We start from the raw sequence: 13,204 nt of genomic DNA on the forward strand, positions 1-13,204 counted from the left end.
GATCATTACAGATAAAAATAAGTTGTTGCTGTGTTAACATGCTGTACATGGACTGCACTACCGCAGCACCATATTTGTGCAAGCAGTTGGTCTGCTGAATTTGCAATGCTGGCAAAGCTACAGTGGGAAATGTTAGTGGACTCAATTGAGAAAATAATGCCATGAGAGAATGCAGGCCATTGTAGTTTTGGCAGTGCATGTATGTATGCGGTGTTGTTGTTGTGATTTATGCTTCTTCTGTCTGTCATCTCTGTTCTGATCAGATGCACATTTGGCCGCGCTCTCCTTGTGCTGAAGCAGTATACCAGTGCACAAATGGCATAAAAAGTAGGGCATGAGACAGATGATTAAGATTTAATGATAGATGACGCTAAGGTGACGAAACAGCGCAACGGGTAGCTTGAGCATGTGGTCTGTCGAATTCAGATTATTGTAAAGGAATGACAGAAGGAAGCACAGATATTAAGTGATCAATATTTTGCTTTATTAAAGAAGGAATTGGAATTGCATTTGTGTGATGAAAGCGTATGTCAAGGCTCTACTAATTATTTACAAAAGCATTAAAGTAACTGACATTCAGTGTTTTTCTTGTATAATTTAAAATGCAGTGAAATAATAAAAGCATAGCTCTCAGGGTTGTTTAGGTTGGGGGAGCAAGGTTTGTATCAGGCTTGGTAAATATCGCCCATGTTCTCCTGGCATCTCAGCAGGGTCCTTTAGGAGCAGAGAAAGAATAACAGATTGACATGTCAGCTATTGTGTTGAGTCAGAGAAAATCAGGGACATAAACAATAGAGGGCTAGCTACTCAGCCTTCCCACGGAAGCCCTACTCCGGTACTTTATTCCTAGCTTTAGACACACACAAAAACACGTACATGCACACACAGAAGAGTTTATGTTGTATGTCTGTAAGAAGAAAATGTTTTGTCCCTTGACTTATAATTAATATATAGATGTTTGATTTCCCTGCGGTGCAACTCTGTCAGTTACTTGTCACTGACAGTAGACTGTGCTTTGACACATCTGTAATGTTTGTTAGGACGCTCAAACAGAAATTGAGCATGAGTAGCTCTAGCTGTTGGTTTCTTTGGCTCTCATGCTGGTTACCTCATTTTCTGTTAATTGTAATGAGAGTACAGTGAACTCCTGACGGGGTTAGACTGATGGCTTGTGGTTATTCAAAGAGGACTGTGCAGTAACCAACAATTCTCAAATGTATTTATCAAATTAACTTATATTCCTTTATGACACAATGTTGGAGGAACAATCAAAAATGTACAGTTTCTGGCACACACGATTATTCATTTTATATACAGTAATATATATATATATATATATAAAATATATAAAATTATTAGTAGTATTTAGTAAAAATATGTTGCTTTGGTTGGACACTGTTGTTGGTGGGGTGTTATTTTTATTAGATTAGAACATTGATATCACTCTCATGTCCATGTTAATAGGGAGCTAGAGTGATTAGCCTAACTTAGCATAAAAGCTTGGACCAGATGGAAATAGCTAGAAACACCTGGTTCTGACATAAATATCATGTCAACATGTCTAACAGCACCTCCAAAGCTCTTTAATCAACGTGTTTCTAGGCGAACATCAGTCGAACTTCTTGGAGGATCATCATCGCCGCAAGGTTGCCTGGCAACTAGTGGAGACTTCTGGAAATCACTTTTGCGCTTTTGATATTTTTACACTTTGTATGTGGATTAAACAAACAAGATACAAAGTGTTAATTAGTGAACTTAAATGGTGTTGGTTAGTGCATATTTGACCTTTGGACAGTCGTCTGCCTCTGATTCCAGCCTTTATGCTAAGCTAGGCTAACTGCCCCCTGGCACTAGCTCATTACTTATCGTACAGACATGAGATTGGTATTGATCTTCATGGCAAGAGAGCATATAAGTGTTACTTTCCACTATTGCTTTAAATGTTGACAACATACTGAGCAGGCTACATACTGAGTGGATTAACAGTTCTTTGTGACGCAGTCTAACCCTTTAAAGCCACCAAAGTTGAGTTTTTAAGTATCACCTAAAGTAACACACTATCCTCAGCATTCTCTTTCTCTTATTGCTGTTGGTCTCTAGATCACTTGAATTGCTCTCACACTTCCGTCCACTACCGCCACACACTGAATATGTTTTCTCTCCTCTCTCACGCTACCCTCATTCCAAACCTCACTTTAACTGAACAGACAGACAGACAGAAAGGATGTTAATTGGCCATTATGTCAGAGGTCTTTGTACATGCTCTCAGCACTTCAGATAAGTATGGCTAAGTGGTGCTTGTATAAACATGGATCCTTATCATTCACTGAGAGACTGTAGCCCGGTGTAATGGGCCCTTCACACTGGACACAGTAACTCCACCCCTGTGCTCTAAAACTCATCAATACCAATGACCTTTGCTGTGAATTAACAGATTTCTGGAGTGCCTGTGTGCAGCTTGTCAGTGGCCTTGTGGCTGAAGTTCAACTGATGTGCTTCTGGTCTAACCAGGAATAACAGAATAGTCAAGTAAAAGTATTCAGACTACTTCAACTAAAGGTTTCGTTTCACTATTGATTAATCTGGCATTTATTTTATAGATGAATCATTTGGTCTAAGAAATGGCAGTCACAACCTCCCAGAGCCCAAGGTGATGTCTTCAAATATGTTGTTTTGTATGAGCAAAAGTCCAAAACCCAAAGGTACTCAGTTTACAATTATATATAACAAAGAGAAGCAGCGGATCCTCCAATTTGAGAAGCTGTAATCACAGAAATATTTCTATTTTTCGATATTTTTGCTTCATAAGTGACAGAAAAGACACAAAATTAGTTTTCAAAATGGTTGCAGATTGATTTTCTGTTGCCCAATTAATTATTTCAGGTTTAGTAAATTAGAATTGTACAGAAACTGTGTTAGAAAGACTCTCAGATCAGTGGATGGGACATGTAACGTGCTTTATTCAATGGTATTGTACCGTAAATATAAAACACCAACAAGGATACAGATCCTACTCTGACCAAAATTCCTTTTAACAATCAACATTACTCAAACTTCCCAAAGCATGTAGTCGTGCACACACACACACACACACACACACACACACACACACACACACACACACACACACACACACACACACACACACACAGAGCGTACAGTAGCTTACAGGGTGTGGTGGATGTTGTGGAATGGACTTTAAAAAAAGCCCTCTTTTGTCGGTCTCTGATCCCCATTAGCTCACTTTGTTTTAGTATCCCTTTCTTCCTGCATTTCTTCTTATACTTGCATTATTTTTGTTTCCCTCTCTTCCTCTGTGGAAGTTGGAACAGAAACCTTGGAAAAAGCAGAGGGAGGGACTTGATGGGCACGGTAACAGAGAGACCTAGAAGGTACAATTAGCTACAAAGAGAACGAGAAAGAATTGATGATTAAAATTAAGAGATTTCTGAGGTCTACTTTGACCATGGTAGGTGCAGGATGCTTTTGTTAGTAGGGATTTTAAGCCCCTGCAGGGATTAATCATAAGCTTCAGTCCTGCCAAAGTGCCTTTGAGCAAGGCACAGGATGCTGAAATACTTGAGGAGCACTTTCTGACATCCCAGTGTGTAATGGAAACATTTTTCCTACATGGATCGATGAAGTATCACGTTAATTTGCTCATTCACCATGAACTTGGTGATACATTATTGTAACTTGTGCTGACTGAATGGAAATGCTTCTGCTGATTGTCTCATTATCCACTGATGGTATGAGAGCAGGGTCCTGGCACCAAGCTACAAGGAATGCCATAAGTGAACTGAACTGAATGCCCTATTTTTTTGTATTACATCACGCAACATACTGTCCCAACTTCAGAGCCACTTCACCTCCAAATACTGTATGAAGATATCCTTAATGTGCATTTGATTTATCATGTAATGGCCAGGGTGTCTTAGAGTAACATTATTATTTATTTAGAAGCTGTTTGTTCCAAATACATAGATCATCAATAATGAAATGAGGGGTTATTAATCTTGGCTAGTTTAGACTCTGCTCAGGAGTAGTTACTGTGTGTGTGTGTGTGTGTGTGTGTGTGTGTGTGTGTGTGTGTGTGTGTGTGTGTGTGTGTGTGTGTGTGTGTGTGTGTGTGTGTGTGTGTGTGTGTGTGTGTGTGTGTGTGTGTGTGTGTGTGTGTGTGTGTGTGTGTGTGTGTGTGTGGTATTTCCACTCTGTTGTGCTCTGTCATCACAGCGGAGGGATATCCCTGAGAAATATGTTGCCCCGGGCTTGTGTATGTACTGTATGCAGTCGGGGTTGTGTTCACGCCTCTGTACTTGTATCAGTGTATCCTGACCCTGAACAATCTCGTCTGACGTTTGTACCCTCATAGAGACCTTGTGTCCACCATGCTAGCGGCTTAGCTCTGTGGACAGCAGTGTCGGTCCTGCTGTCACATCGGGTTGGTCCACCACTTCGGGCCACACTGAAATATCTACTACAACTACTGGGTGGCTACCTTATTAGCACTACACACACGCTGGTTTAGCGCTAAACTAAACTAAGATAGTCGGCATGGTAAACATTATACTTGTTTAGCAGTCGACTTGTTACCATTGTTATTGTTAGCAAGCTGACGTTAGCATTTTTCTTAAAGCGTCACTGTGCCTAAGTACAGTCACACAAAGCTATAAGCCTGGTTGTAGACTCTAAGTCTTTGCCAGTGGCGCTGTTCTGCCCAGTTTTGATGGGGGAAAAGTATGACAACACCCTCGATCCTTTAAGTTATGGTGCTCTTTTGATGTTTGGAAACAAGTTTTTTTTCTGGTGCATACATTTTTATTCACACCGTCACACATCTCCTGCTCTCTGTCCTTGTCATCCATCTATCCCGCTCTCTGGAGAAAATGTCCTTAGAGTTGATTTACTCTGGTACAGTTCAGATTGGTGATGGTAGAAGGTGTGATGATGAATGCTAAACACCCTGTTATCAGCCTGGTGTTACACAGTTAAGTCTCTGGTTATTTTTCTATTATGTGACTTCCTTGTTGATATGACCCTGAAGTAGGGCAATGTATCTCTCTCTGTGTTTGTGTTACATGGTGTATTTGGTCAGTTTTCTTTGTTTTTTTCAACAGTTTATCAGAGCTGCCTAGTTATTGTTAGTAACTATTAACTACTATTATTTTTAATCTTAGCTTTGGCAACATAAGATTTGCTTGTAATGTTCTAAAGTGATTAAAAATATAACTGAAATGGACATAAACAGGGAGATGTGTACAGTCTGTACTGTAGAAGAGAACACTCTGTGCCACCAGTAACTCATCCTGCCCCATACAGTAAATCTCAGCAGTGGGTTGGACCACCACATATTGATGAACACTGACCACTGCTGGGCCTCTATGGAATTTCTTTCCCCAGTAGTTTCTAATAAAACTTCTGGTGACTGATGTCCCTCCTCTGTGACACAACATCTTCACTTCTTTTCACCCACGTTGACCTTTTTGTCTGTCCCACCCTTTTTTTGTGTCATTTCTAGGAGTCCCCTCAGGACAGTGCCATCACCAGGGACATTAACAGGACATTCCCAGCTCATGACTACTTCAAAGACACTGGAGGAGACGGACAAGACTCCCTCTACAAGATCTGCAAGGTGGGACACACACACACACACAGAGGATGTTTAAATTACGGTTTTAATTATGGAGCCGGTAAATAAAAAACAGACCAGTGCAGTGCGCAAAGCTTCATCATCAGTTACAGCTGACTGTATGCAGAGCAACTGCATAAACACATCTGCAGCATGTATTCCTTTCCTCTGGCCTTCTTTCTGCATCGTCTGCATTAAAATTTTAACCTAAATGCAAAATGCTCTTTACTGAAACTTGACACAGTGTGTCATCAGTTTTTGACAGCTACAAAGTATGTCTGTAAAAGGTTTGTAAACTTAAAAACAAATGGCGGAGAAAAAGAGAATTTGGTGGAATATCTACAACCCCTTCGTCACAGTGAAGAACTGATTAATACCACACAACCTGTCACAAGTGTTTCTTTGGGGGGATTTATTATAAACATTGTGGCCCTGACATACATTTATAACCTCCTGATTACTGAGGATGATTCTGTATTTGGCAAACTGTAATTGGAGATATTTATTTTCCTTCAGTTACACTGGTGAGATGTAAATAAACTGTCTTTTTGGTCGTGGCGGTGCTCACTGCAAGAACCATTTGGAAGTAACATCAATCTGCATGTGAACGTTTCCCTGTGATACAGTGCAGTTACTGTGTAGATGACTTGCTTTACAATAAGTCTGATGACAAAGTTTGTAGAGCAGTAGTGAGAGTTGTCAGAGCTCAAAGGAAGTGATCATTAATTAACTGAGCAGCCACCAAGTTTCTGGGTGGTTCAGTGAGTTCACTGCCTGTCTACAAAAGCAACATAAGTTTCTAATCGAACAAACACACACACACACACACAAGACTCTACTACAATCAGTCCTGCTGCACAGCTCACTCTCACACACCAGCATACGCACACACACAGTATACACAAACCTGGCAACTTCTCACAAAATACTCATTGATCGGGAAGTGCCAGTGCTTTTTCTCTCATGAGAATGAACATGCACACATGCTATGCACACAGTTTTACCTGTGGTTCCATAATCCCATATGAATGGTCCGGTCTTTTTGTTCATTTTCATTTCATTCATTATGCATAACTCAGGTGAGGGCATCCATCTCTTCTCAGACAAGCACCTCCTCAGGTGTGTTTGAATAATTCAGTGGGCCCTCCCTTGCCTCTGTGTGTGGATTGATCCACACTTTGTCTGTTTGACTTGTACTAATTATTTGTGTTTGTAGCTCAGTAGGCCACCTTTTCCAAACTCTTTCCCTTGCTCCCTTCCCTCATAATTACTCCATTTCCTCTTTACCAACACCTGTCCCCAACCTGTTTAGTTTCCCTCTCTTTGTCCTTTCCTTTCTGTGTGTCTGTTACTCTCTACTCAACGTAACTTTTCTGTTTTTCTCCTTTCCCTCATCTGTGTCTTCCTTTATAGCTGTTCTAATACCATTAACAGGGCACTCCACAGTACACTCAAGTGCGTTTGATATACAGCACACAGTGAAAAACTTCAGCAACTTTAGATTTCTAAAAAGGGAATAAAAATGACTAGATATTACTCTTAATAGCTTGTACAACATTACTCAAGTGCTCTATAGCCAACCAAGTCTGCTGTGCACTAAATATTTATACAATTTTTATTTGACTGATATGATGGTGGTTAGATAATGGTCATTTTTATGACCGTGTTTGTAATTTCTCAACTTTTCTTTCATTTTTGTCCATTTAATTGTGCTTCCAGTGTATCTTGAGCCATATGGACGTCTTTCTCACTACTAAGTACAAGTTCAGTATTGACTGATACTGAACTTTCCCTGGGCTGGTTTGCCAACCTAAATATGTTGTCTCTGTCTTCTGTTCATCTCTCTTTCACGTTACGTTTCATCATTTGATTCTGTGTTGAAATCATAAATACTGTTTAATGTGGATGCACAGATAGAACTTTAGTTCCTATATGAGTACTTAAAAATACAATTACAGTTGTAATTATGACTTTGAAAACATTTTTTTATTGTTGTATTTTCATCAGATATTCCTCACTTATGTCTTATTGTCTTAAAATATCTCCAAACTGCTGACAGTGACTCTCCACCGCCTACCGGCTCAACTAACTTGAGGTTAACGTCATGTTGCCATAAGGTGGTATTGGGTGCGATGGTAACTGAGTAGTTTTATGATTACGAGTACATGAGAACAGTATCTGACCCGCTACCCAATACTGGCATTGGTATTGGTGCATCCCTACTGTTTAATGTAGCTTTCTTGGTTTGAATCAACTGAATCAGTTGAAAGGTGACAGCAATTTTTGGACTAACATCTATTATACAATTAATGATTTTATCATAATTTATTATCCCGCATCAATTTAAAATTCCCTGTAAAACGTATTACTCACTGTGTGCCCGTTTGCCTTTGTCCTCTCCTTCAGGCTTACTCTGTTTATGATGAAGAGATTGGTTACTGCCAGGGACAATCCTTCTTGGCTGCAGTGCTGCTGCTGCACGTGAGTATCACATATCTGCAGGGTCCAGCAAAATGCTAGATTTTCAAACAATTTCAAGAGCTGAGAGGGACTGTTTTGTTTTCATTTGACATTGCATGTTTTTGACATTCTGCAATGCTAGAGGATTGGCCTGGCTTATGTCTTGGAGCCTTGTCTGTAGTATATTCAGTGTAAGATCAGATGTGCATGATGTACTGTTACTGCACTAGAACAGAAATATTTCAGATGCAAGGTGGTATCTGTGGGATACTGACATTTTATATTTATAAATAATGTATAATATTTTCATGTTCCTCTGCCACCCTAGAGTGGCTTGCCTTAAAGCACCCCTGCAGTTCAAGGGACATGGCAACACTGCCACCTAGTGGACATATAATATCAATGTCTTCTTAGCTGAAGACTAGAGGGGATTTGACATTTTAAGTTATTTAAAAAGGTCAGGTAGTCGTATGTCTACAGATATTTATATGGGAAAGCTGTGAAGTAAAATGTTTGTTTATTAGACTTATCTGAAACCTAGAATATGAATTCACACAAGGGTACTAATTCCTAAATATTTTGTGTTTCTTCTTCAGATGCCAGAGGAGCAAGCTTTCAGCGTGCTGGTCAAGATCATGTTTGATTACGGGCTCAGGGACCTTTTCAAGCAGAACTTTGAAGATCTGCATTGCAAGTTCTTCCAACTTGAGAGACTCATGCAGGTATGTGTGTTTCATTTTCACATCTGATGTGCTTTTTTCTGAATTTATACCATAGCAGTGGTTGTTTGTCTGTTTACTGACTAATGCTATTTGTTTTTCTCTCTATAACCTGACTTCATTATTTGCTTTCTGTCTGTCTGAAACAGGAATATTTACCAGACCTGTACAACCATTTCCTGAATGTGGGTCTGGAGGCTCATATGTATGCCTCTCAGTGGTTCCTCACCCTCTTCACAGCCAAGTTCCCTCTTTACATGGTCTTCCATATCATTGACCTGCTACTGTGTGAGGTTGGTTATAAAAGACACAAAGCAGCTTCATTGGCTGCAGTTAACACATTCAATCATACGGATTTAATTTTCAATTTCTTTCAATTAATTTTTGCAATTTATGTACACACAATATCCCATATTGTCAAAGAGAAACCAAAATTTAGACATGTATACAATAACAAGTAACAAAATAGAGAAGTACTCTAAGGGTTGGAAACCAACCCCGCTGGGGGGCGCCAGAGATTGCAGGGGGTGCGCACAACTGAGGTTGTGAGGTTACCAAAATTATTATTTACAAAAATTAAATTTATAAAATCCCAATAACACACCTAATTGGATAATCAAAACTCTGTATAATCCAAATTGAAACATATTTTTGGTCCACATTTTAAATTCATTAAGCTATTTATTACCTATTTAGTGCATGTATACGGGTAGGGGTTGGGGTTGGGGGGCCTAACTTGTCTTGGACACAGGCAAGGGGGGCTTCAAGGAAAAAATGTTGGGAACCACTGCTCTAAGGAACACTTTGTAATGACAGTCCAAACTGAGTTCACATGCATCCTGTTTATTTTTATCATCTGAGTTATGTCTCCAGAAGTCGGCTGAGGCAAATGTAAGCCCCCATGAGTTGAAATAACAATAAAGTTTGAAGTGAGAAGCACGGAGTATGAAATAAGTTTAATAAGTTTGGAACAATGAACATTCTTCCGGGAGCTGCCTGTTAGGCTGAAGTCAGTAAAAGATGTGTCCACTTGAAGTGGTCAGAGAGCATGGGGGAAAGGATTTCTTGATAAGACAAAAATAGGTTTTTGGCCCAAATGTATTTGCCTGCTGTATCTAGTGAAAACCATGTCCCATTCATCACTTGAGTAATACCATTGTTATGGTTATGCATGGCACCATGAACCCGTAATGATGCATCACAGCAGCACGAACTGGGAGACTGTTCAAGATTTCGGAAATGATGGACAGACCCAAATGCTGAGAGGAAGACCTGGTTTAAATCACACACAACCTCAGACTAAGGGGAAGATTGACCTTTCAGCATGGTGGTCCGGGCTAAGACAACCGGAGTGTCTCTGGATGTCTTTAAGTGGGCCCGTAAATACTGAACCTCTGAGGATAAATCTTAAGTTTGTAGTTTTTCAACTCCTTCCTGTGAAGTGTGACACATAATCTGCAAGGAGGGGAGACACTGTGCAAATTCAAATATGCAAAGCTTGTAAAGGGATACCATTAGAAACAACTGCAGCACTAAAATAATGGATCTGATTATTTACTGTATATAGTTTTATTTTTTTTTATTATTTTTTGGGGCCTTTATGCCTTTATTTGACAGAGATAGCTGGAGAGAGAAACGGGGGCAGAGAGAGAGGGGACGACATGCAGCAAAGGGCCGCAGGTCGGACTCGAACCCGGGCTGCTGCGTATATGGGTCGCCAACTCTACCGACTGAGCTAACCGGGCGTCCTATAATTTTATTTTTAATGAATCTGGACTATGTGTTATTATTGAGTATTATTGAGTATTGTGTGTTTATTGACGGCAACAAATAGTTTAAAGTAGGTCCTAGAATATAAACATTTTTACATTAAAACTCAGTTTCTTCCTACAGTAACTCCACAGTACACCATGAATCTGAATGTGTGTCTTCATTTTCAGGGCATCAGTGTGATCTTCAATGTAGCCTTGGCACTTCTGAAGGTAAGGTAGCCCACACAAATACGTACACACACACACACACACACACACACACACACACACACACAAACAACAACAGCACTGACAATCACAGCTTTGAGTGGAAATGGAAATTAACACATATGTCCTGTCACTGTCAATTCAGAAAATGACCTTAATCATGCTGCATCATGTTGCAAAAATGTTCTGCTCAACAGGCTACTCTTGCAGTGGAAATGTGTGTCTGATGTTCTTGTGATTTGTTCCCATACTTCTTTCACTCAGACATCGAAAGACGACCTGATCCAAACAGACTTTGAGGGTGCACTCAAATTCTTTCGTGTCCCGGTTCCGAAGAGGTATCGTTCTGAGGAAAATGCGAAGAAACTAATGGAGCTGGCCTGTAGCATGAAGGTGAGTTTAAAGAAAAAACAATAATATAATAGAGTCTCAGATCACTATTAACACACAGTCACTATTCCTGTTACATTTGTAATATTGGAAACAGAAAAACTCATGAAAAACTAGTCAGTATTTCTGCTAATCAGATAATAAAGTTAGAATGTAATGGATTGAATGAACAGATAAAACATCTTTGGAGTTCAGCAGTGCTACTTAAATACCACTAGGGGCCACTTTTGAACTTTAAATCGAGTTTATCAGATGCAATGAGCACACACTCCTCTCTCTTTCTGTCTCTGTCTTTTAAACACACATACACATACACTCACACACACCTGTGTCCTGACCTGTTTTGAACAGCCTGGCCTAGTTTAGAGGACTTGACTTTGAAGGTAACTTTGGGCAAAGATATTTATTAGCACAACCTCTGTAAAGGAGCCAGCGTAGTGCTTTTTGGTTCTCAGTTAGACAGGCGGGCAGCAGAGAGAGACGCACAATAAGCTACTCCAGCAGAGAAAAATCTAGTGGAACTAAATCGGAGACAGCTGGAGTTGCTGTGCGGGCTTGAAGATGTTTCAGTACTCATCTTAGAGGCATCAGTTCTGAACATAAATCACGAGTTTGAGCTGATGAGGCTTCTCAGATGGGATTCACTCTATAAAACACACTTTCTTTTGACTTGTTTATATTCTTTATGTAACTGTTAAGCTCAGCTATGTGTTATCAGCTGCGTGTTTTAAGCAGTTACACAGAAGCACGTCGACCCACCGTTTACTCCATACTGTATTTACTTCAAGAAGTTACTTCTAGCAAATATATTGGCAAGAGAACATAATTCCCACAAGTTATTTGGCAAATTGACCTCAGGGAGTGCTGCAATGTTGGAGCTGGAAATTAAATCTGAGTCAAGGTAGGCTAATCTGAAGCTTGGATGTCACTATAGGGGGATTAACTGACCAGATTACTGGTGTCCTCATTGACTGATGATACTGCCTTCTGATTGGAGCGCAAAGCTTTCTGGGTTGCCAGGTGCTCTAACTTAATTGCCCGTTTTAGCTCAGATTTGACAGGTATGTCATAATCTCATAGTGCTATTTTAAACATGATTTAAATGTCGGATTCTTACATGTGAATTACTAACCTGGGAATTCATCCGTGCACATTTTATTGATGGAAAAAGCACAAAATGATGGAAAGCTTAATTGGCTACATGGATTTTTTTAATAGCTTTATTTACAGTATATAACAGGTTAAAGTCAAACATCCTGGTCCTTGACCCTTTGAACTGTTGACTCCCCTACTTCATGGTGGAATTAGTACAGGATTATAGTGATCTTATCTCAAGAAGAGGAAAGGAAAAGGTTGTTGTGCACTTAAGGAATCAGTGTTGAGTGACTCCTAGTGGGAGGTATTAAGAGAAAAACTAGTAATTGTGGTCAAAGGTCATTATAATCTGACAATTTCTTAAGTGAGTATGTGGCGACGGCAGTCATAAACTACAGTCAGGTCATAAAATGTATTCAGGAGGCAATCTCAGGGTCTAACTAGGGTCATTTATGTTGGCTCAGTGTATAGTTGTTACACCTACTTTCTCTCCTCATCTGCCAACCTTTTGACTTCTAAAGCTCAAATATGCTTATTGCTCAGGGAATTTCTATGAAAATCATGAATACATGCAGGGTTTTATTTGTTTACCTGTGCCATCTCTCTATGTTTACCTCATGGCGCTCTACCTTGTAGCTGGTACATATAAGTATGTATGCCTAGGTATTACTACAGTTAACAGCTACATATAGTCACAGGTTTCCCGCTGTTGTGTTAAAGTTTGACAACCTTTTCAAGCGGTTACTTTTTGTGTTGCAGAAACAGAACAGCAGCCATGGAGAACAGGGTTTTTAACAGGGGTATTTGGTTCACATGAGCAGAGAATGATCAGAAAATCACCCGAGAGAGCAGGTGGTTTTACAATAGGCCTCTTCTAGCTGCTAGTGTACTTTAAAACAATAAGGACGATGCTGCACAGGTAATTTGCTAAT

General features: G+C 39.8%; 1 protein-coding gene across 3 annotated transcripts in view; it reads left to right on the forward strand.

Moving 5' to 3' along the window:
* Positions 1-13,204, forward strand: part of LOC127369989 (rab GTPase-activating protein 1) — a 67,590-nt gene that overhangs the window by 40,204 nt on the left and 14,182 nt on the right. For all 3 annotated transcript variants that reach the window (XM_051411605.1, XM_051411606.1, XM_051411607.1), the window contains 6 exons: positions 5,519-5,632; positions 8,036-8,110; positions 8,686-8,811; positions 8,958-9,101; positions 10,749-10,790; positions 11,052-11,180. In XM_051411605.1, coding sequence (XP_051267565.1) covers positions 5,519-5,632; positions 8,036-8,110; positions 8,686-8,811; positions 8,958-9,101; positions 10,749-10,790; positions 11,052-11,180 — 630 coding nt within the window. The remainder of the gene's footprint in view (positions 1-5,518; positions 5,633-8,035; positions 8,111-8,685; positions 8,812-8,957; positions 9,102-10,748; positions 10,791-11,051; positions 11,181-13,204) is intronic.

Source organism: Dicentrarchus labrax, unplaced genomic scaffold (assembly GCF_905237075.1).
Source record: "Dicentrarchus labrax unplaced genomic scaffold, dlabrax2021, whole genome shotgun sequence".
Lineage (NCBI taxonomy): Eukaryota > Metazoa > Chordata > Actinopteri > Moronidae > Dicentrarchus > Dicentrarchus labrax.